Source organism: Osmerus mordax, chromosome 21 (genome assembly GCF_038355195.1).
Source record: "Osmerus mordax isolate fOsmMor3 chromosome 21, fOsmMor3.pri, whole genome shotgun sequence".
NCBI classification, from domain to species: domain Eukaryota; kingdom Metazoa; phylum Chordata; class Actinopteri; order Osmeriformes; family Osmeridae; genus Osmerus; species Osmerus mordax.
Window position 1 is genome coordinate 2,402,551 of NC_090070.1, and position 21,822 is coordinate 2,424,372.

At 39.6% G+C, this 21,822-nt stretch overlaps 3 protein-coding genes across 5 annotated transcripts in view; 1 reads left to right on the forward strand and 2 right to left on the reverse strand.

Moving 5' to 3' along the window:
• Positions 1 to 21,822, reverse strand: part of si:ch211-69b7.6 (neuroblast differentiation-associated protein AHNAK) — a 59,850-nt gene that overhangs the window by 14,194 nt on the left and 23,834 nt on the right. The window lies entirely within an intron of this gene.
• On the forward strand, positions 95 to 17,640 carry hyls1 (HYLS1 centriolar and ciliogenesis associated). 3 transcript variants are annotated; one of them, XM_067259302.1, is made up of 12 exons: positions 95 to 223; positions 789 to 890; positions 1,745 to 1,861; positions 1,958 to 2,025; positions 2,163 to 2,407; positions 2,490 to 2,545; positions 6,692 to 6,849; positions 7,353 to 7,398; positions 7,512 to 7,575; positions 14,342 to 14,423; positions 17,258 to 17,284; positions 17,377 to 17,636. In XM_067259302.1, the coding sequence occupies exons 2-12, from the start codon at positions 791 to 793 to the stop codon at positions 17,509 to 17,511; spliced, it is 1,098 nt and encodes a 365-aa protein (XP_067115403.1). In that variant the 5' UTR covers positions 95 to 223; positions 789 to 790; the 3' UTR covers positions 17,512 to 17,636. The 3 variants fall into 3 exon arrangements, with proteins under 3 accessions (XP_067115403.1, XP_067115404.1, XP_067115402.1); XM_067259303.1 differs by having other exon boundaries at positions 99 to 169; XM_067259301.1 differs by lacking the exons at positions 95 to 223; positions 789 to 890; positions 1,745 to 1,861; ... (1 more) ...; positions 2,163 to 2,407; positions 2,490 to 2,545 and adding an exon at positions 2,873 to 3,568 and having other exon boundaries at positions 17,377 to 17,640.
• On the reverse strand, positions 17,547 to 21,233 carry mrpl4 (mitochondrial ribosomal protein L4). The gene is made up of 9 exons (XM_067259304.1): positions 21,081 to 21,233; positions 20,857 to 20,938; positions 20,148 to 20,319; positions 20,015 to 20,066; positions 19,724 to 19,841; positions 18,318 to 18,424; positions 18,128 to 18,237; positions 17,965 to 18,038; positions 17,547 to 17,797 (listed from the first exon to the last, which is right to left on the reverse strand). Exons 1-9 carry the CDS (start codon positions 21,126 to 21,128, stop codon positions 17,652 to 17,654), a joined length of 909 nt encoding a protein of 302 aa, XP_067115405.1. The 5' UTR covers positions 21,129 to 21,233; the 3' UTR covers positions 17,547 to 17,651.

Genomic DNA, 21,822 nt, shown 5'->3' on the forward strand with positions numbered 1-21,822 from the left:
ACAGTCTGCTTAAAACTTCGAGCTGAAACACCACCACGCCTACAAATCACACACGGCGTCGTTTTCAAAGTTTTTTTTTTAACGGTTGTTACTGTTGTCTTGGCAGTGGCACTGCGACTGGATGAGGTAGCTAAACAACAGTCACGCTCTGTCACCGTTGTTTATTACGGTACGTTAGTTTTAGCTAGCTCGCCAACAAGGGAGGAATTGTTCAAAGCTGAAGGTAGCTAAATTAACAAATCATTGATATCTTGAAATTGCAATTTTAGTACAGTAATGTGGTGCTCGCTAACAGAAACTGCTTTGTCTGGAGTCCAATGCTAGGCTAGCTAGACTATAATATGAAGTACTCAAGTAATCAAGTGTTTTCCTAAAGTTATTCGTCGCTAGCCTAGCTTACGAACATGGTCTCAGTGGCTTGTTTGTCTGAAAGCTATTATAATGATATTGCTTGAGCTCTGCAACTGCGTAGAGCTGGCTGTTAGCTGGCTGTTACCTACTAGCTAAAATAACAAGATCGAATATAGTTTGGCTAGCCTAGCTAGTAATTTGTTCAACCTGCTACTAGACTACCAGCAGCAGACTATCTAGGCTGAGCCTAAAACCTTGTGCCATCTACAAGTGCAGCGCTCGCTAGACCCGTCATAATATCCAGATACAGTTGCTCAAGATTTGTTTCTGCAATGTCAAATATTATGAACAAGCCACGTTTTGAGTTGATAATGTAATGGAAGTTGGATAGTTACAGTAACTTTACGCATGGTAACGTTTTTAATATTTCCTTTCAGAAATGGAATATCTAGACTTCTCAGAGGAGGAAATTCAGCAGCAATTGGAATCATTGGGATATACCAATATACCAAAACATAGGCTCCGGGAATTTAAGCGAGGTACGTTTCTGGCAAAGCTAATGTTTGGCTAGATAGTTACTGGTGTTATGTCCCTACTGGTTCCCAAATTAACTGGTTCCCCAGCTGTGCGTGAACCTATCAATCTGCCTCTATCACCAGATTCGTCACAAATTCACAAACATATTACTGGCGATTTTCAAGTCGGACGTGCGCACTACATTAGGCTACCATTCGCGACAAAATAAATGGAGACAAAATAAAACATTTGCAGTCTCGCATGAAGTGGGATTCAATCGCACTAGAGCAAAAATACGTAGCATACTGAAGCCTATTGCTTTACACTGCGAGCTATACCAGCTCACAAAAGTTAGCCAAATCGTTACTCATTTATTAACTACGGTGGCCTTCAGGTAACATCTTGATTTGGCTTCTTCTGAACCAACTGGTTCCCATAGACACTACCCGAATGTAGGCTACTAATCGCCTATTTGGGGTTGTTTCGAGGCAATGGCCGTATTTACCACGACATCACAGCTCCTTCTGACACCACATATTAAAAATTCATACTAAGAACGTCGCTGCTAACCCAGACAATACGATCAAAATAGCCTACGCGTAACCCTTTGAAACACAACATGTGTCTATTCGTTTCCTATGTGATTTCGTGTATGGCTGAGTGTTTCTTCGCTGTATCTTTTGAAATCAATTCATTTCATAGTTGTATATGTAGCGAGCACTACATTGCAGCCATTCGCCACGACAAAATAAATGTAAGCTAAGAAAAAAGATTCGAGTGGGATTCGATCCCACGAGCAAAAACTCTTACAGTAAGTAACGTCAACATGTAACATATATCAGACAACATATAGTGATGTCGTTTTGTTTCCATTTAGACTTAGATGAACTCATACGTCATGAAAAATCTAAAAGCCAGACCTCCAGTAACCTGAGCTCTCCAAGAGCTAAAAACGACATCCAGAAAATACTTCCTGCCTGCTCCAAAGTTGAAGGTTTGTGTTATTAGTCAGTTATTTCCTTCTTCACCATAGATGGCACCTTCATAACATTTTTAAATAACATACATTCTTATTATTTTTACACCAAAGTTCAGAAGAATAATACTGCAACCTTCAGCAACCAATCTCATGTTGGTGCATCGGAGCCTGGCAGACAGGTAGGTAATATAGAAATTAACAAAAGTTGCTACCCTGAACATTGTTGCATTTACCTTGAGTCATAGAGCATCATAGCAAGTCACAGTCTCACCTTAGACTAGTGCTGACATTTCATGTGCTACATTTTCTTGCCTAGGTGTTCACGTCTACCTACCGCATAAACAACAATAATATTGGGTCTAAAAACGAGAATTATGAGCCCTACACTCACCATTCTGTGGCCAAAAAGTACCATCGGCAATCCACAACCCCTAACAGGCTAGAGATGGAGTCAGAAATGACCGACGTCCAATCCCCATCCTTTGCTGTGAGTCCAACTTCAACCCAAGGTGGAGACACAGGAGCACATGGAAGGTTCTATATCAAGAGGAAAGTCCTCAGGTAAGGACTGCATATCTTAATAAAATAGATATCCGCTTTACTGTAATGAATGCAGATAAATTGTTTCTGTTTTTCTTCAAAGGAAAGTAAAAGGACAAGTGCATGTATTTGATGAATCCACATACAGTGAAGATTCAGGTAAATCACATTATCATCACATCCTATCAGTATAAAGTATTCTAGTATTGTCTGTGCTGAAGACTTCTTTTGCTAATAATCCAGCAAAATAATTATACTCAGCAGCACCACTACACCCGATAAACTCCGTACCTATTTACTTACTATTTTTGCTTGCTTGTTAGTCTGCGAGTAGCAAGCATACGTCAGACAACATTGGGTTGCAATTATCCCATAGACCAGTGTAACTCCCATGGCAGTGAAGAGCACTATTGATGTTACAGTCTAATCCTCTTAGGGCTCTCCTTATCTATCTGCCACAACAGATCACACATTGGCTGTAGCAGCATACGGTGCGCCACTTCACTGCTTAGACTATGTACAAAATGTACAAAAATCACTGGGATGAAGAAAGCGAGGATGAAAATGGCTCCCTTAACTCCTCTTTCTGGACTGATGGAGAGGGGGAGGAGGAGATTGAGAGAGCGTGTTACGATGAAGACACAGAACAGATTAAGCCATCTAAGCAAACACAAGAAAAAACTGTTGAGGTTTGTTCAAAGGCAGTGAAACGGGAGATTACAAACAATTTGACCAAGCAAAATGAAGAAGAGTACACTATCAGTGTTGAGAGCCCAGCCTTGAGTCTGCTAACGTCGGGCTATGGGACATATCGACCTGACTGTTCTAGTCAGGATGAGCTGAAGGGAGAAGACTTCAGAGACGACTGCACTATAGTAGAATTTGACAGGCAAAGCCAGGAGGGAAATTCTGAGATGAGATACGGTGAAGAGGATGATGACTATTCAGTCACCAATCTTGATGATGGAAAGAAAGTCATAGATATGCCCATAACAACCTATACGGGCACACACACACTGACTGAAACGGAGGATAGTAAAGATCCACCTGAAGTGGCATATTGCAAGAATAACTATCTGCATGACCGGTTGAACAGTCTATTCTATTCAGATGTGAGATCAAGAAAAGGGAACATGGACAAGGACCATAAACCTTCTTTTGATGTGGATTATACCGGAGATGGTAGCTCTTTTATTAACTTCAAAGATAATCTGAGTAAGATGCAGAGACACTGTCTGGGGGAGGGGGGGGAAGCACCCACCTGCACCCACCTGCACTGCAGTGTTTCCCCCACCATTAGGTGTGTTCGAAATTGGCTGCGGCTGCATGAAACGACCGTCGAGAGTTGCCGCTTGCAAAAACGGAGTCGGACATTCCAGCTTCTCGTGGTTTGATGCGTTGACATCAGTCATGGCCGATCAAACGCTGTTTGCTTACTTTATCGTTGACTAACTGCATGGTAGCGAATTTTATTGTTTTCGCATTAGAACTTGCACGAACCAGTGCACTGAAATTTGTCATTTTATGTATTGGGCTATGTTAAACTCTTTCTCCAATCTGCAGATTGATAATACAACCAGAACTCAATTTAACTTGGTATTTCCTTAAGTGAAGAGGTGGAATAAAACCCTTTCTTCAACAATAGTAGGCTATCGCAGTCTGTCAAAGGCAAATATTTAATTCAATTTTACTGTTTGGTCCGGATTTGAGCATTGGCGAAACTGATGGTGTCAGATTAAATACAAAACACGCGTCAAAGTTGTCGTGTGTGAGTCTGGCCAATCATGAAATAGCTGTGTTGTCATTAGAACCCGTGCATTTGCTCTTGAGAAAATGCGCTCGGCTACACAGCCGGCAGTTCTCTAATCGATCTCACGGTACTTTGATGGATAGGTCACAGTGACCTAACCTCGGCTACGTCTCAAGTCGGACAAAAAGTCTAACCAGAATTCACTGCTTCAAGTCAGCCAAATGCTGCCGGCTGTCGGAGCCATATATATATATATAAACACTAATAGCTGAGTGCACCAGCTGGGCGTAAAAAGGTTGGTCTTAACTCCTACGTCGGTCTTAGCTACGTCCGACTTTGTGATTTGAATTTACACCGAGTGCACCAAGCTTGACAGGCCACGGTCGTAGCTACGCCTGGTTTTAAGATGCGCATCCTTGTGAAAATGCGAAAGCGTCGATCGTTGCCAAGCAACACATTTAAGAGCCTATCCAAAGCGCACTTAGCTAGCCTATCTCCCTTCAAAACAAGCCATGGATTTAAAAAAGAAAGAAAAGGAAATTACATTTTACTGATAGAGAAATTAGAAAACTTCTAGAGTTGTTTACTCAGAATAGAAGCGTGCTCACGGGGAAATGTAATAATATCAACACAAACAAACAGAAACAATCAGCTTGGAAATCGATCACCCAGCTGGGCGTACGCCTGGGTGTAACGCTACGTCCGACGTAGAACTGAAAGTTACGACTAACTTAAAGTTACAACTAGTGCACCAGTTAGACTTAAGCCCTTTATGTGCTGCACCTGGGTGTACATTTTACGCCTAGTGGGGAGCAGGCGCAAGTTGGAAAATCAGACTAATATCCATGGTAATTATAATGTACAACAGTTTGATCGCACATGCAGCGCGTCTTGTTTATAGGCAACATATGGAAAGGACATTAAGGCGAGAAAAAGTTGTCTGTGATCGCCAAATCCACTGTTAATTTTATTGGTGATCTATTTCCAAGCTGATTGTTTCTGTTTGTTTGTGTTGATATTATTACATTTCCCCGTGAGCACGCTTCTATTCTGAGTAAACAACTCTAGAAGTTTTCAAATTTCTCTATCAGTAAAATGTATTTTCCTTTTCTTTCTTTTTTAAATCCATGGCTTGTTTTGAAGGGAGATAGGCTAGCTAAGTGCGCTTTGGATAGGCTCTTAAATGTGTTGCTTGGCAACGATCGACGCTTTCGCATTTTCACAAGGACGCGCATCTTAAAACCAGGCGTAGCTACGACCGTGGCCTGTCAAGCTTGGTGCACTCGGTGTAAATTAAAATCACAAAGTCGGACGCAAAGATTTGGTGCCCAGTAACTTTGAAGGGAGCTTTCGGATGTCCACTCACTGACATGAAAAGTCATCCCCCCCAAAAGATCGAAGTTAACATGAAACATGTTGTTGATGTGATTACTGTCAAGCTTGAAATGACAACTAATAACGGTCGCGTTATTTTGATAACGCACCAATATTGAACGCTCCTCAGCTTAATTGTAAACAGGTGTACAGTTACTTTTTGAGTGTGCACTAATATGGAACGCTTCCCTTTTAAGGTAATTGTAAAAAGGCGCACAGTTACTTTATCGCTCAATAATGCACACCCCAGAACTCCCTCTCAACCAATCAGAATGCTTGATTTCATCCACCCGTATTCTAAATATATCTATGGTCGGAGCCGCCAGTGCTGCATGAAGTCGAACATGCCTATTGTTTTGAAGGGGCGGCCTGCCCTGTGCTCTGTGTGGTGCTGGGTATAACATTTACTTCCTTGGATATACTGTGCTAGCTGTGTTATGCTAGCTAGTTTCGTTTTGACTGGCAACATACTGATGTTGGTCGTCCACAAATGCCCTAATAAACACATAGAATAGGGGTTGTTTCTCTTGCTAGGCTACCTGTTCGTGCTGCCAGGTATGTCATACTGACTTGCGGGGCCTATCAGTGACTTCCATTGATAATATATGGATAAAAACGTCTACCGTCCCCCTTGAAAAAATCCTAGGGGAAACACGGAGCTGCATCAAAGAAGAGAACGCAGATGAGGTTTACGTTGGATAAAACGGTGGACCGGTCAATTAGCGAGTGTTTGGAAAGAAATGAAAACAAGGCGCACCATAACGATTATTTAGTCGCACAAATGCTCCCAAATATATTTTGAGGCCGCACAAACACAATTTAGGGAGCATATGCGCCCAAAAGGGTTGCAGTTTCAAGCCCTGAGAGTAAAGAAGGGTCTGTCTGCCACCCGTTTAGGGTTTAATAATACTTGCATGACCCCGTTGACAATCTCTCAATGGGATCAAATACTCAACGTACACATGCATTAGGATTGAAAGCACTTCTAGATTCTAGTTGGTTAGTTGGTACACAGTGTGAAATGTTCTGGATCTTGTGTGACATTTTTGCATTTAGCCTCCTTGCTAATCAGATATTTTCATGGTATGGAAACTGAGATTTTGATGAAGGAAAAAAATCTACAATGTAGATACAATTACAACAAATACAATTTAGCGTCATGATGAATGTTTCTTTCATAGGTGCTGTGAGTGGTCTTGAAGAGCAACTGGGAGATCTGCATGTTTCGATGTCTGCTAACCACGATTCTGAGCTGGAGAGGACAGACACAGACAGCATAAGTGACAGCTTTGAGGCTGATGGTCTCCCAAGTGCCTTCGAAGCCTATATCAAAGGAATGGTGGGTATTATTTTGGACCTAAAAATAAAGTGGATCTAACTGAGTTTAAACTTGGTATTCATATTCTTATTGCCAATGTATTATGATTGTTTATCCATTTGTGATTATATTACAAAAACTACAAACATGTTATCCTAGTTAAACTGAAAAAAAACTTCAGTAAAAGCAGTTTTGTCCCCAATAAATGGTTTCATTTAGCAACACAGACAGCCAATGTACATTCGTGCATTTCATATTTTTTGACTGGCCTGCTACTTTCCAGCCAATTATTTTCCAGCCAATTGCCTTCAGTTGTGTTTTTTCCTCCTTGGCTCATTTTGTGAAACCAATGCCAATCATACTTGAGCAGGAGGAAAGTTCTGAACGTCGAACAAGAATTGGGTGTGCTGTTTGTCATATTTTTATTATTATAATTCTCAATCCAGCATTAATTCAGCCAACAAACAAAGGGAACATCCTACAAATCCACTTTAATCTATAGGATTTCTTTATGCCATCAACAGGTTAGATCTCAGAGTGAGAATGATGTCCGGACCAGGGCCAAGTCTTGTAAGTGATCAGTGCTCCTTTGTCACATTTTGGTTTATCCTTTGACCCATAAAATCTGTTCTCAGCTTAACATATTGTAACCAATACATTGACCAATTTATTGTTTCCATCAGTTATTCGCCCACTTATGGATCATCCACACGCCAGGCATTTAAAAAAGACGGACCCAGTGGCAAAGTAAGGCAAAATTCAGACTTTATTGTAATAGATTTTATAGTGTCATCTGTAGCACTATGGATTCAGGGTTCCAACGTGTCCTGGAAAATAGTTAAACAATTTTCAAGTCATGGAAAACACATGGAAAATGAGAGAAAGAAAAATAGCCTAGAAAATGTTGTGTTGTCCTGGAAATTTATTTTAACAATAGGTTGCAGTTGCTCGGTGATGTTGTGGTAGCGTTGTGAACATACCCCTGGTTCATGTCACATGGTAGTACTGGCTAACAGCACTTTATTTACTTTGCTAGCATTACTTCAAAAGCAATGCTACATTACAACGAGAGGGTACAATTTCTGGGGAAATTGTAGGGTATGCTTGCGTCGGTTGCAGATTGTTTTTTTTGGTTACATTTTACAACTGATATTTCTGTATATTTAAAAAAAGTATGCATACTTATTATTATGAAGATGGCATAGATTAAAAAGCATACATTTGTTGCTCATTTACACTTACTAATAAGATACTAAGAGTAAAGTGTAGAATGAAACAGGGTTCAGTTGTCATTTCCCTTAGTGCAAGAGGGAATGGTGATAGGCTATGTTGCAGCCTCACATAGTTGAAACAGTTATCAAAACAAAGAAAATGGGCAATCCTGTGTAAAAATTGTCCTTACCTATATCTACCAACAATGTCACTGACAGTATCTTAGCTGGAATCGCGATTCAAACATTATCCTCTGCAAACTGAAAAAATGCCCCCCCAAAATGTAAATAAGCTTGAAATGTACTTCTGGAAAACTGGCTAATATTACAAGTTTACTAGAAGTAATCATTATGTGTCAGTAACAACAACAAGACTTGGGGGTCATGTGGGTTCACTAATCTAAATAAATGCGCTGGCTACATAGTACATTTACATTTATGCATTTAGCAGACACTTTTATCCAAAGCGACTTCCAAGAGAGAGCTTTACAAAAGAGCATAGGTCACTGATCATAACAACGAGATAGCCCCAAACATTGGGACCAGCCAAAACATGAAGCATACATTGTGGAAAACCAAATAGCATGCAGTTAAACAAGTTACAATTGAACAACATGAAACTCCCCGCAAGAGTGTACCTGTAGAAAACAGTAAAATATTTCACAGCGAGTACAAGAATTTGAAACCGTTACAACTAACCAACAAGAGCAACAAGTCTCTCAATACGAGTCATTGTGATCCTGGAGGAAACTAACATCAGGTCCAGCCAAGCATTCCTAAGTGCCGTTGTACTCCCGGAACAAGTGCGTCTTGAGCCTTTTCTTGAAGGTGGGGAGACGGTCAATGTCCCTGATGGAGGTGGGGAGTTGATTCCACCATGGAGGGTTTGGCCGGGATGATGAGGAGTTCTGTTTTGGCGAGGTTGGCGATAGTATGAGCCTGTGACTAAATAAGTAACTATAGCAACAGGGATGCAGTCAAAGCCTCCGTTTACAATTTATTGAAACACAGCGTCCTCCTGGTCAGATGTCAGATGGTTTGCCGTACTTACAGTGAATGGAAAACAACAAGCTAACATCTAATTACAACGAATGACGTCAACATTTCTTTTAACCTATTTGGAGAATATACAGTACTGCGCAAAAGTCTTTGGCACAATAAAAAAATAAAAAAGGTTAAGGAAAAAGACTTTAAAAAAAATAAATAACAGATTTTAGCAAAATTGCACTTTTATACTGCTGCACAAATAAAAAATTTATATTACATATATTTCTTTGATTAAACGTTGCATTCAAATTGATACACTTAAACGAAAAAATGCAGCAACATTAAATTTAGATTTATTATAATTCTAATTTATTTTTACTACAAATAGGTACGGTACAAAACTTTCTGCATCACTATTAGTATCCTCATCTGCCTCCTCACCGACGAGACACCAGAGATGTCGCCTACTAATTAATAAACTGCTTTGTGCAATTCCTGTGTTCTTAATTACAAATTAAATAATAATAATAAAAGCTGCCCTCGTGTACACACCGCCCTCATTGAAACATGTAATTCAAGAAAAGCTTCAGCATTTAATTGAAGAAATACAGTATAAGACATTATTTGTGTAAAAAGTCTTGGGTGCCCAAGACTTATGCACAGTACTGTACATTTTCTGAATTTACTTTTTCAGTGTTTGCTCATATCACATCCCATTCGCTATTCACCTCCTAGTCAATCTACTTCAGCCAGGCTGCAGCCAATACAAGAGTATTGGCCATTTTTTATTTATTTATCTTGATATTGATTTGGGGGCATTGACATGGTTTGTTAGATAGCTGGTCTTCTTGTCAAACATACTGTCAAACTATATTCACTGTTTGTCAACCGTGCGCAATGTTATTGCCTTTTGAATCTTGCTAGCATAATGTTAGCTTTCTGGCTAATAGCTCAGCCAAAGGAAAGCCAGAGTTGGTTCTATGAGCTGAGCGGAGTAGAAAAACGTTATATATCTATTGCAAAACGCGTGAAAACATGTTAGTAAAATGTTTTAAAAAGATTGGCAAGTGACCATAGTATAAGCTGGATAATGCCCTTCGAGGTGTACATTATCACCTCAGGCCTCCGCATCGTCCATTATCAGGTGATAATGTACACCTCGTCGGGCATTATCCCTTACTGATGCCCTTCAAGATGTACATTATCATGAAATAATGGACGATGCGGAGGCGTGAACTGCTGCTTCCGTGGAGTCAATTATTTTATGATAACCTCGTTAGGTATCATTACTTATACCATGGTCTGGGTGAATACTCGATTCTGATTGGCTGCAGGGGTTTGCATTATCCGGTGATATACGGACACCTGCTACGTAATTGCAGCAAAACTGTCTTTTCACCGTTCTAAATTATTGCGCTGGCTACATAGTATATGAGCCTGTACAAAGTGTCTGAAATAAGTAACCATAACAACAGACAACAAACAAACAAAGCCTCCGTTTACAATTTTGAAAGACTAACAACTAACTTGTATATACAACAATGAGTGACTTTATTTATTTTAACCTATTTGAACAATGTTACTTTTCTGAATGTAGTGTGTCAGTGTCACATAACCGCTCATCTCACATCCCATTTGCTATTCACCTCGCTAGTCAATGTACTTCAGACAGGCTGCGGCCAACACGACAGTAGCCGCAACTGTACACATGGACGATTATTTTCTTCTTCAAAATCTTGATTTTATTTGGGGACAATGACATGGCTCGATAGCTGGCTAGTCTTGTTGTCAAATTATAATTACTGTTTGGAGAATGTCAACTTTGATGCGGTCATCTCACATACATTTGCTATTCACTCCACAGGCTGCGGCCGTACTATAGCCTAGTACTAGTATATGGCAGATACTTTGTTAGTGAAAATCTTGATATTGATTTTGGGACAGTGACATGGCTGGTTAGCGAGCAAATCTTCTTGTCAAACATACTGTAAAATTATTCTATTACCAAACGGCTGAAAACATAAATTAATGTTTATTTAAAAAAAATCGTTGGCAAATGACCATGTTATATAAGCGGGATAATGCCCTTCGAGGTGTACAATATCAGGACTCCGGAAGCAGGAAGCTGTGCGTCGGACGGTTCACGCTTCCGCATCGTCCATAATCAGGTGATATTGTACACCTCGTCGGGGATTATCCCTTACCTAATGGACATCCCTCCAGCCAGAATCAAGTATTCATACAGACCATGGTATAAACTGATTTACACCTAGGGATGGGTACTGAAACCCGGTATTAAACTGGCTCTGGTGCTAAATTATGAAAGACTGTAGTATCGATAAGCTCTGACGCTATTGGTTCTGCTTTCAGTAGTGGATAAATTGAGGAAAATATATTTCCTATCTATCATTGTTAAATAAATGTTATCTTCCACATGTTATCTTTCCAACCATTTCTAATTTGCGATAATATTAAGACATTCGTCTGCTTTTTTGTTATTCGCAATCCAGAAGCACTGTCTGTCTCATGCAACGCCGAGCGTGCAGCCGCGCACACACAATTAGAAAGCTCCTGCTTCTATATATAGTAACGATGGTGGAGAGAATCAAATGCTCCAAGTGTGGTTACACTTCACTAGGATAGATACAGACAACTCGCTGCCACAAGTGCAGCAAACAATTTGCATGCAAGGCTGATACCACTATAACAATGTTCAGTGTGTACATTCAATTGAAACCAGAGGCCTGTTCCATAAAGCGAGTTTACCGAATAAGCCAGACTTATGTCAGTTAGTCGGACTCATTTCTAGTTCATTCGGTTCCATAAAGCTAACTCAACGTAGTTCAAACTCGGTTACTATGGCAACTTAGGCTGTGAAACTAGTCTGGTCCGGGGCAGGCTAACTGTCAGGCTTAGCGTGACTTGGTGCTTAACCAGACCTTCCTGTAACACTGACCCAACGGGAAAACGATGATTTATTCTCATTTTCTTTTTCTCATCAGTTCAATATGTTCAACATTGATAGAAAATCAACTTAAATAGCCTACATAGGCTACAACATTTAGCCTAATGCATTAAACGATGATGAACAATGATTTTATACACGCCACGTTAAACGTGGCCTATGGCTAGCTTAGTTTGTGATTTCAAATGTTTAGGCATCAGGCATAGGCCTATCTCTATCTAAATTATGCGAGTATAATTATCATAGCTATATGGTTAACAGTAGTCTACAATTGCAAAACAAACCTAAATCCATAGGCTACATCTATATCCTCCATTTTCCGACACAACCATGTTAAAAATTTAGGCTACTGGGTAATGTATTGATTAATAGTAGGCTATTTATTTAAAACAATGTCAAAAAAGTAAATTTACATGTGTTTAGAGGGTGTCTTTTTTTTAATCAACGAAGTACCTAAAAGTCTAAAAAAGGACCTTGACCTACGTAGCCTATCGTTCACTTCAATCATGGCGTGTCGTTTCAGTTTGATGAAGCGGTGGATGAGGGAGCTGTCATAGTACAAGGCTTAAAAGGAACGTTCTTTCTGGAAGAAGTCACTTGGCCGTGTGCATTACTTTTGACGTGGTGGATTGTATGATCCATGTTTTACCTCTCGGGCTGCTTAAGAATAGGGTGCACGCGCAATTAGCTTGACTACTTAAATCTGACTAGTAGGACTGCGTGAGCTGAAATTGGCCTTCATGGAACCGCTTTAGCCCCGCTTGACTTGTTAAGCTAATTCAAGTCTGGTTTGGGACTTTAAGTCCAACTTATTTGAGTGGCCTTTATGGAACAGGCCCCTGGGCTCTCAAGTTTGATCAAACGTTTGGCAGGAGATTACCATACGTCAACGTTTGGGTACAAAACCTTCTGGGTTGGAGGGGTGCTGGTATTGTTTCTGATTGGGTGGTTTTAACTCTGTATAACTGGAAACAACTATGGCTCAAAAATACGCCTTGTCCATTAATTGTATATAGCGAGACAAGTTAACACTTCTCAGCGTGAGAAATTATTGAAATACAATTATTTTAATTGTATGAGGGTGCTGCAGCACCCTCAGCACCTCTAGTTCCCGCATGGGTATTCCCTCTCCCCTGAAATCCAAAACTCAGCCAGTGTTCTTGGCTGAGAATGCTGCCTTTAACGTTCGGTCGCTTGACAGTTCAACTAATGCGTCCTCCTGGTCGGATGTCAGATGGTTTGCCGTACTTAGTGAATGGAAAATCAAAAGGCTGATGGCATTTTTATTTGCATGCATTAATTTAGCTATTTTAAATTTTTGCTAAAATATGCTATTTATAATTGTTTTAAAATGTTCCTTGATTTCTGGAAATCGTCTCGCGACCCCCCCTCGCTGGTCGCGACCCCTACTTTGGGAACCACTGATGTAGAGACAGAAATGACATGCCGTCGTGTAAATAACATAAGGCCATTTAGTTTGTTTAATAAAAGAGCAAGCTATATACCTGTTTTATAGGAAAGGTAAACTTAAATGACTTATTTTCTGATCTGGTGCTAAATATATAAATAAAAATTGACTTGACCTTAAGGTCAAGGTGTTATGGCGCGTGCGATAACCGCCGTTCCCCTCATTGAAATGACTGAGTGTGCACCTCTGCAAACCAGGGTGATCAAATGAGAATGGGCAAATTCAAGGCATCTTACAGCACAGTGTTTCCTCTATGTTGATTTTAGCAACATAGAAGAAATTACATTTCCTCTATGGGGTTGGACAGACAGACCTGCCCCCACTGCAAAAAAAAAGAGGAAACACTGCAGCAACAGGGCTACGAGCCACTGCGATGTAAACATTAGTGCATGGTGCTGCCTCTCTCCTCTTCATTAGCATTTAAAGCTACAGACAGAAACGGCATGTCCTGAGGAAAGCTCATTGGGGGACTGCTCGTAGTGGCTGTAATTATGCACCAAGGCTGAATTTCAGGAAAGAAACTTCAGATACAGTATTAGGGGACCACTAAGGGCTTTATAAAAACATCCAAAAACAGCATGCCATGGGACCTTTAACTTTTTGATATTTTCACACCTATGAAGTAGTCCCAGTTTTTTGACCGTATTACACTTGCATATCAATACAACAAGTTTGTCGTAAATGTTTTAAGGTGGCGTTTTGACAGTGGTCCAAAGGATGCACAGAGAGCAACATATTAGTGTTTGATGTGATCCCTGTCTGTCATACCAACTAGATAATAACTGAAAATGCACTGGAAAATTATCTCTAGAAAAGAGTGGGAACCCTGTGATTGCTTTGATATTATTAGTGATTGACAGTTAAATGTTGTCTCCCATCTAGGTATTTCCAGTACAAACAGGATTGGGAAATGTTTAAGCCTCCTGGACAGAAGGAGAGGAAAGCATTGCACTGGAAAATCAGGGTATGAATATAAACTTTGATAACTCAAAGCGTATTTGTTTACTGACAGGCTTATTGCAACCATTAAATAAGCAATACTTTTGTTGCAAGCTAATGTGAATAGACACTGTTCTCTAAAGGACACACTTAATCAATATGACATATCTAAAAGTTAGCATTGTATGGAGGACTAAAAGTGCCAAAATTAATTAAATAAATGCACCATTAAATAATCACTTAGTGTCATTAATGAATTAAAATTTTAATTAAATACATACATTTGTTATTAAATGTGTCATTAATTCATTAAAATACCAATTCATTTAATGTAAAATACATAAAATTATGACCATTAATTATTTGATGGTCCTGTGTTACTGTGCAGTGGACAATATTCAAATGCAATACGCTAAACAGCGCCCTCAGTCAATTGCATTTTCATGTCACCATGTGTTGCAGTGCTTCATCAATTTATTTTATCTGTCAAACTCGCCCATCAAAGTCAGTGGGTGGGACTAAAGCGAATCTAGTCTGATATTTTAGACTTAGCAGAGGATGTGAAGCAGGACCTGCTCACCCAGAGCATGTAGCGAGTAAAGCAGAGGAACTTATTGAAGTTCTGCACTTTCCGACCAAGATATTGACCACAGTGACTGCAAATTTAAAAGAAGTAGTCCACCGCTTCTCTGGTACCAGGGTGCATCAGCATCTTCCTCAATCAAATTTCTGCTTCTCTCAGCAGCTCCGGTCAAGTTTTAGACATTTGGTCCTGCACCTCGCACGCTTTCTCAACATTGGGGCTAGCCGGACCGAGTCTTCCCCTAGATTTTTAGCCGTTGCATTGCAAAGTGTGGAAATAACTCCAGGAACTGTCTCTCACCAACTCCCTAGAAAGTTCATGAAGATCCTCCATCGTCTCTATCCAGGCACTCTACTTCAGACCAACACAACGGATCAGACTAGATTTGTGTTAGCCCCACCCACTGACTTTTGATTATTTACATTTATGCATTTAGCAGACGCTTTTATCCAAAGCGACTTCCACGAGAGAGCTTTACAAAAGTGCATAGGTCACTGATCATAACAACGAGATAGCCCCTGCGAGAAACCAAAACATGAAGCATACACAAAAACCAAATAAGTGCCAAGGGAAGAACCATAAGAGCATGCAGTTAAACAACAATCAAGTGAAATATTTCACAGCGAGTACAACTAACCAACAAGAGCAACAAGTCTCTCAATAAGTCATTGTGATCCTGGAGGAAACTTATCATCAGGTCCAGCCAAGCATTCCTAAGTGCCATTGTACTCCCGTTGTACTTGATGGGCGAGTTTGACAAATAAAATAAATTCATGAAGCACTGCAACACATGGTGACATGAAAATACAATTGACTGATGGTGCTGTTTAGCGTATTGCATTTTAATATTGTCCACTGCACAGTAACACAGGACCATAAAATAATTAGTGAAATAATGATATATGTATTTGACATAAAATGAATTGGTATTTTAATGAATTCATGACACATTTAATAACAAATGTATGTATTTACTTCCAATTGTAATTAATTAATGACACATTTAAGTAATTATTTAATGGTGTATTTAATTAATTTTGGCACTTTTAGTCCTCCATATCATTGGTACAGATAGGTCAATTATAACATGCTATCGCGAAAGCCATGCCCCACAACGACTTTGACCAATCCTACCTTGGCTAACGGTCACTACTTGAAGAAGCTCCGTCAAGCTTTTGGACGTTAAGGCGCAAAATTCTATATGGAACATACAAAATCCAATAGCAAGTACCTCAGGAGTTTAAAAGGGAGAATCAATTTTCCCCTTTCCACAGCCCAAAATTCAAGAGTAAAACAATGTTGTATGCCCCATTCTGCTGAATATCCTAAAGATCAACAAACATACTTTTGTCTGTTTCAATGTCTGTGTTGCTATTGTACTCTCACTGAAGCCCTACTAGCTAGTTAGACTAGTGAGATTACATTCGCAATTTTTTTTTGTTGCCATTTACTAGTATGATTAGGCCTACTTCTAATATCTTAATAGTAGCTATGTTTTAGAGCTACTATTACCAACAAACTAAACTATCCGCTGTCAAGTTAAGCTAGATAGAGCTAGAGGCCAGGTAGGTACAGTACAGAAGCTAACTTAATGTTGTCAACTGACGCTGTATGTAGCCACTACTACTAGTAAGATAATATTAGCAGTAGTTAATCATACTCGTAAGTAATCATTTAAAATCCAGTTTTGCAAATATGATCTCACATCTAACAGCATTAGCACTAGCTAGACTGACAGCTTGCTAGCCAGCTACACTCCAACAGTACGTATTTAGCTCTAGTAGTAAGTGGGTCTGTGCTGGAAACTTCAAATTGCTTACTTTAATTTGGAATCGTAGATTATAAACTTGAACATGACCCCATAACAACCAATTACAAATTGATTGAATTGAATCACTTAAGCAGTTAAACCTTGACCCTCTACTAGTACTACTGTACTGTTAGTCTAGTACAGTATGCTTTATTGATATGTCCCCTTCCTTGTAGATTTGAATACTCTGAATATATCCACTGCATATTGCAATCCGTTTCCCCTCGATCTGGAGGTATTACTCCAATATGAATCACTTACACTGACCGGTACAGTCTGCTACTTACAGTAGTACCCGCTATACAAAGAAGCAACGCTTGACAGACTAACAACGGTAACTAAGGTGGGCGTGGCTTACGCGAAAGGTCAATTGATTGGTACAAAAACTTAATTTAGATGTATGAGATATAACTTGAAACATTGTGACATTGGCAAAGCTGTTCAAATGTACCTTTCTTATGGTCAGGATCAACTCTCATATCAGCCACCTCCAGTAAGTATGACTCAGTCTTAAATCTTAACATTTTAACCGTGGTCAGTAAAAATGCTTGCATATAACAAGCCTTGTTCTCCCTCCCCCTCCAGCCCAAACCCCGGAGAATATTTGTGCCCAACAGTTACGTAGTGCCCACAGAAAAGAAACGATCAGCCTTACGATGGGAGGTGCGGCATGATTTGGCTAATGGACTACTGCCACCGAAAGTAAATTATCGGCTATAGGATTCTGCTAGAATCCCTTTTAGGTTTCCTTGTAATCACGTAGACTGTTCTTTTTTTGTCTTATTTATTCACAGGTTTTTATTGAGCATATTAAACAAATTCAATAACTGACATTTCATTACACTTGCTTTATTTTAATGTTAAGGTAAATCACTGTAGGGGAGCTTGAAAGGGTATAAAGGTGTAAATCTGTGGTTGTGCCAAAGCAGCTTGTTTTCCAGGAACTTGACAGCTTCAAGTGTGAGGACCAGGACCTCGTGTTTCAACATGCTGTGAACATTCAGACCTGCAAATATATAAATAATTTGTCCAAACTTACCATTAGTTTTAGCCATCGGTAATGTCAAGATTCACAGATGTTTTTGATATTTCAGATATTTTTATAAATATATCTTTGCAAAAAAAGAAACCCTCTTAGGAGTTCTGAGGTGATTTTAATACAGTTTGTTTTACCTATGGCTGGAATGACATTCACAGTCTTCAGACCGGCAGTAGCCTGAAGTATGTTGTCAGGTAAGTTGTCAGTCCTTTAAAATGTGAGGAAGTACAAATTTCATATAATTTATGGGAATTCTAACTGATTTGTGAGAATAGTATGCTGTGTAACAGTACTTACGCATCTACTAACAATACAGACTCCCCACAGTATCTGTATCTGATGAGGTCCACAAGATATTGTGGGTCTGGTGTAGGGATGTTCAGAGAGTCCACCACATGCAGGTAATTCTGAAACATGGGAACAAATTAACACAAACACACCTAACTTTATCCAACTGTATAATACGATAGGTTACAATTTACAGTACCTGTGCCAATTTAGAGCTAAGGGCTATCTTCAATCCTTGGACACGTACTTTAATAGGGATCATGTAGTAATAACTAGTTGGTCCTCTGGGACCATGAGAAACTCCACCTGAAAAACAAGCATGCTCATGAGTTGAGCAGCATGTCTGATGTGAGCATTAAATACAATATTATTTTATGCACTGCCTCAATGTCAAAGGTTTGTGCACCTATTGTTTTTTATTTTTTACATTTTTTTACATTGTACAACAGTACTGAAGACATCAACACTATGAAATGGCACATAAGGAATTGTGTAGTAACCAGTAAGTGTCAAATTAATGATTCAGGCTTATCACTTCTGTTCAAATTTTGCAGCTACCCTTTGGCTTGAAGACTGCATTACATTTTCTTGGCATTCAACCAGCTTTTAACAGGTGCACATTCTTATAAGTTATTTGCTGGTGGGAAATATCAGAACAAAAATATAGAAAAACCCTGGAATAAGTAGTTGACTATGCTTTTGACTGGTACTGTTGTATGTTCAACTAGCATTGTTTTGTCATTGTTTTATCTAACTTGCAAACCTTAACTAAACTCCTCAAAAAAAGTTTGGAAACGTTATTTCGGTCGATTATGCCTCCCCTTCAATAGTACCAATTGGTATTATATTTTATATCGTCGGAAAGCCTGATTAGTCACCTTCACGACGAGGTACAACTTGTAAGGATCATGCATTCATGGAATGAGCAACACAGATAGCCGTGTAGGTAGCGGCTAAAAAAAGTGCCAAAATCCCCTGCAATATTCTTCTGTTGGTATTCACTCTAGTTTTTAGTTGCTTGGTGGATTGGATGATTGCACTCTCCCACAGTAATAATAAGGAATAAGGCACAGTAATAAGGAAAAAACACATATTGGCGTATTTTACACTGTCAGGGACCTCAGTAGCGTGTGGAAGATCCATACGCCCATACAGCTTGGCATCTCCTCCTCATGCTGGTCACCAGTCGGTCTCACACTGCTGTGGGATGGCATCCCATTCCTCGACCAGGATTGGTCGTAAGTCAGCCAACATCTTTGCATTGGTCACTGGCACGTACAGCACGCCCAAGCTGATCCCATGAGGAGGAGGTGCCAAGCTGTTGTGGCTGCATATGGATCTTCCACGCACTACTGAGGTCCCCATTTTTTCAGGCCGCTACCCACACGGTTAGCTGTGTTGCTCATTCCATGAATGCACGATCCTTACAAGTTGTACCTCGTTGTAAAGGTGACTAATCAGGCTTTCCAACAATATAAAATACAATACCAATTGGTATTATTAAAGGGGAGGAATAATCGACCGAAATAACATTTCCAAACTTTTTTTGAGTAGTTTATATCAATTTGTCAAGTTATGTAACACTGCCAGAAGTGTAATCCTCACCTCCCCTCCATATAGGGGATCTGATGCTTCCATGCCGAGCTCTCCCACTTCCCTTCTGGTTCCAGGGCTTTTTTCCTCCACCCCGAACCTCTGATCTGACTTTTGTATTGGCGTGACTCTAAAATACATTTGAAAGGAAAACATACTTATATGGGGTATCACACAGCAACCATGTGCCAGTGGTCTATTTCTACACATTTCCTTCTTTCACGCCAATCTATTCAGATAAAATGTAATATCTGACTTAACAGATTTTTTCAAAACCTTTGTGAGACAAGTTTTAAAACTTACAATTCTCTTGTAATTTCTCTGCCATAGTTCAACTTCGTGAAGGATGTCAATCCTGGTGGGAATACAAATGGATTTCTGTAACATAACACTTGCTGAAGGGTAAAGGTGACGGATGTAATTTTGATTGTTTTACCTGGCCGGTAGTGCAAAGACATCAGGGTGAAGGTCCACCAGACCCAGGGGTTCACTCTCATGGCTCACCAATGTGTCCACCCATGTCTGTACAGGACTTAGGTGAGAGGGGACTGAGGCCTCACATCTCTGCAACACTGGGAGACCAGAGTTTGATGATGGTGGCTGCCTCCCTGGAAGATAACATGAGGGAGAGCACCAAATTGCCTGCTTGGAGGATGTTAACTCACTGCCAGATATGTGGCTCTATAACCTTTATCCAATGTCATTTTGGTGCCAAATGGAGTAGAGCTTTCCAGGGTCATATTGCTGTATATGTAACATTTTATACACAACTTTTAGGAATCTCCCTATAAACAACCCAAGTCATCACTTTCTAAGATTACCATGCTCTTAACAGCTCCAATTGGAAAGTCTCAATTAGCGTAAAGATAAATAGGCATTAGTAGACATTAACTTGCATACCAAAACCTATACATTGGTTTATAGTATGGTGTATAGAAAACTGTCAGATAGCTGATATATTCTGAGACAAAAACGTTAATATACTTAACATAGCCAAACAGACATTTTACATGAATGTTCCTTGTCTGCAATAGCAATTTGTGGGAAAAGTTGAAATAATGATATGGGAGATGTCAACATAATCAAGGTTAAGTCTACAGACAATCATCTTTATCAATGCTCAGAATTGTGGATTTAAGTCTTACTAGATCTTGCAGGGTCCACGAGATTAGACGGGATGCGTAAATTGGACGGGAGTGGGCTTTCTCCAGAGAATGACGAGGCAAACTGAAATATGAATAAAACGTCCTATTTAATAATGGATCAACTTCAGTCTTGTACAGAGTTTTAGTTTATCGTGATTGAGACCAGACATGCAAATCCAAAAGCATTATCTACTAGTTAACTAGCTAGGTAGCCTAACACTTACCCTTTTTGCAATGCCTTTGCTACAAACTGTTGAAGAAATTCGAAACATTTTGACGAGCCAATCAAACGAAATCAAATACGTGCAATTTTCTTTATATGTTCCAAAATGTATGCCAACATGTTTTCAAAACGTTCTGTCTCAATCTGAAAGGTCATGTGTTGTCGCACAGTTATAACGTCAAAAGAGGTAGGGCGTGTCCTGGGTCCGTGTACGTAAGTATAATTCCTTATCCAGTCAAAACGGAACAAGCAGGAACAAGAACATTTGTGAATCCGTTATTTCGTTTTTTGAAAAAAATGGAAAACAGATTTTAACTAGTTTTTTCGGTCCGTGTACCGGTCCGTGTACGTGAGTTTAATTCCTTATATCATTATAACGGAACACGCATGAATACGAAAAACGTTTGTGAGACCGTTTTTTCTTTTTTTTTGTTGCAAAAATTGATATTGACGTGTTCTTTTGTTTTCTCGTTTTTTACTCACAAACCATAAACTAATATTTATATTTCGATTTTTCTCACGTGGGTGGAGCTAAGTGTGAAATGCCTGTCATTGGCCGAATGTGTCGTCAGCACTACCTGTTCCTTCAAAGTAAAGGTTTCCCCCTTCTAACTCGATTAGCCTAATATAGGTTATCTGTTACATTTTATTCAAGTTTATAAACTTGCCAATTACTCTTCATTGACTTGGGAGTCAATGAAGTTGGACTTCCAACTTCATTCAATGCATCTACTATTTCATAA

What these genes read in the sequence shown, in the direction of transcription:
- hyls1 (XM_067259301.1), top strand. Translation starts at nt 2,902, where the DNA reads ATGTACAAAATGTACAAAAATCACTGGGATGAAGAAAGCGAGGATGAA. An exon ending in TGTGGATTATACCGGAGATG is followed by an intron (nt 3,569 to 6,691) that starts GTAGCTCTTTTA and finishes TTTCTTTCATAG; the next exon opens with GTGCTGTGAGTGGTCTTGAA. An exon ending in AAGCCTATATCAAAGGAATG is followed by an intron (nt 6,850 to 7,352) that starts GTGGGTATTATT and finishes TGCCATCAACAG; the next exon opens with GTTAGATCTCAGAGTGAGAA.
- mrpl4 (XM_067259304.1), bottom strand. Translation starts at nt 21,128, where the DNA reads ATGTTTCGAATTTCTTCAACAGTTTGTAGCAAAGGCATTGCAAAAAGG. An exon ending in CGTGGACCCTGCAAGATCTA is followed by an intron (nt 20,320 to 20,856) that starts GTAAGACTTAAA and finishes GTTATCTTCCAG; the next exon opens with GGAGGCAGCCACCATCATCA. An exon ending in ATCCCCTATATGGAGGGGAG is followed by an intron (nt 18,425 to 19,723) that starts GTGAGGATTACA and finishes CTTGTTTTTCAG; the next exon opens with GTGGAGTTTCTCATGGTCCC.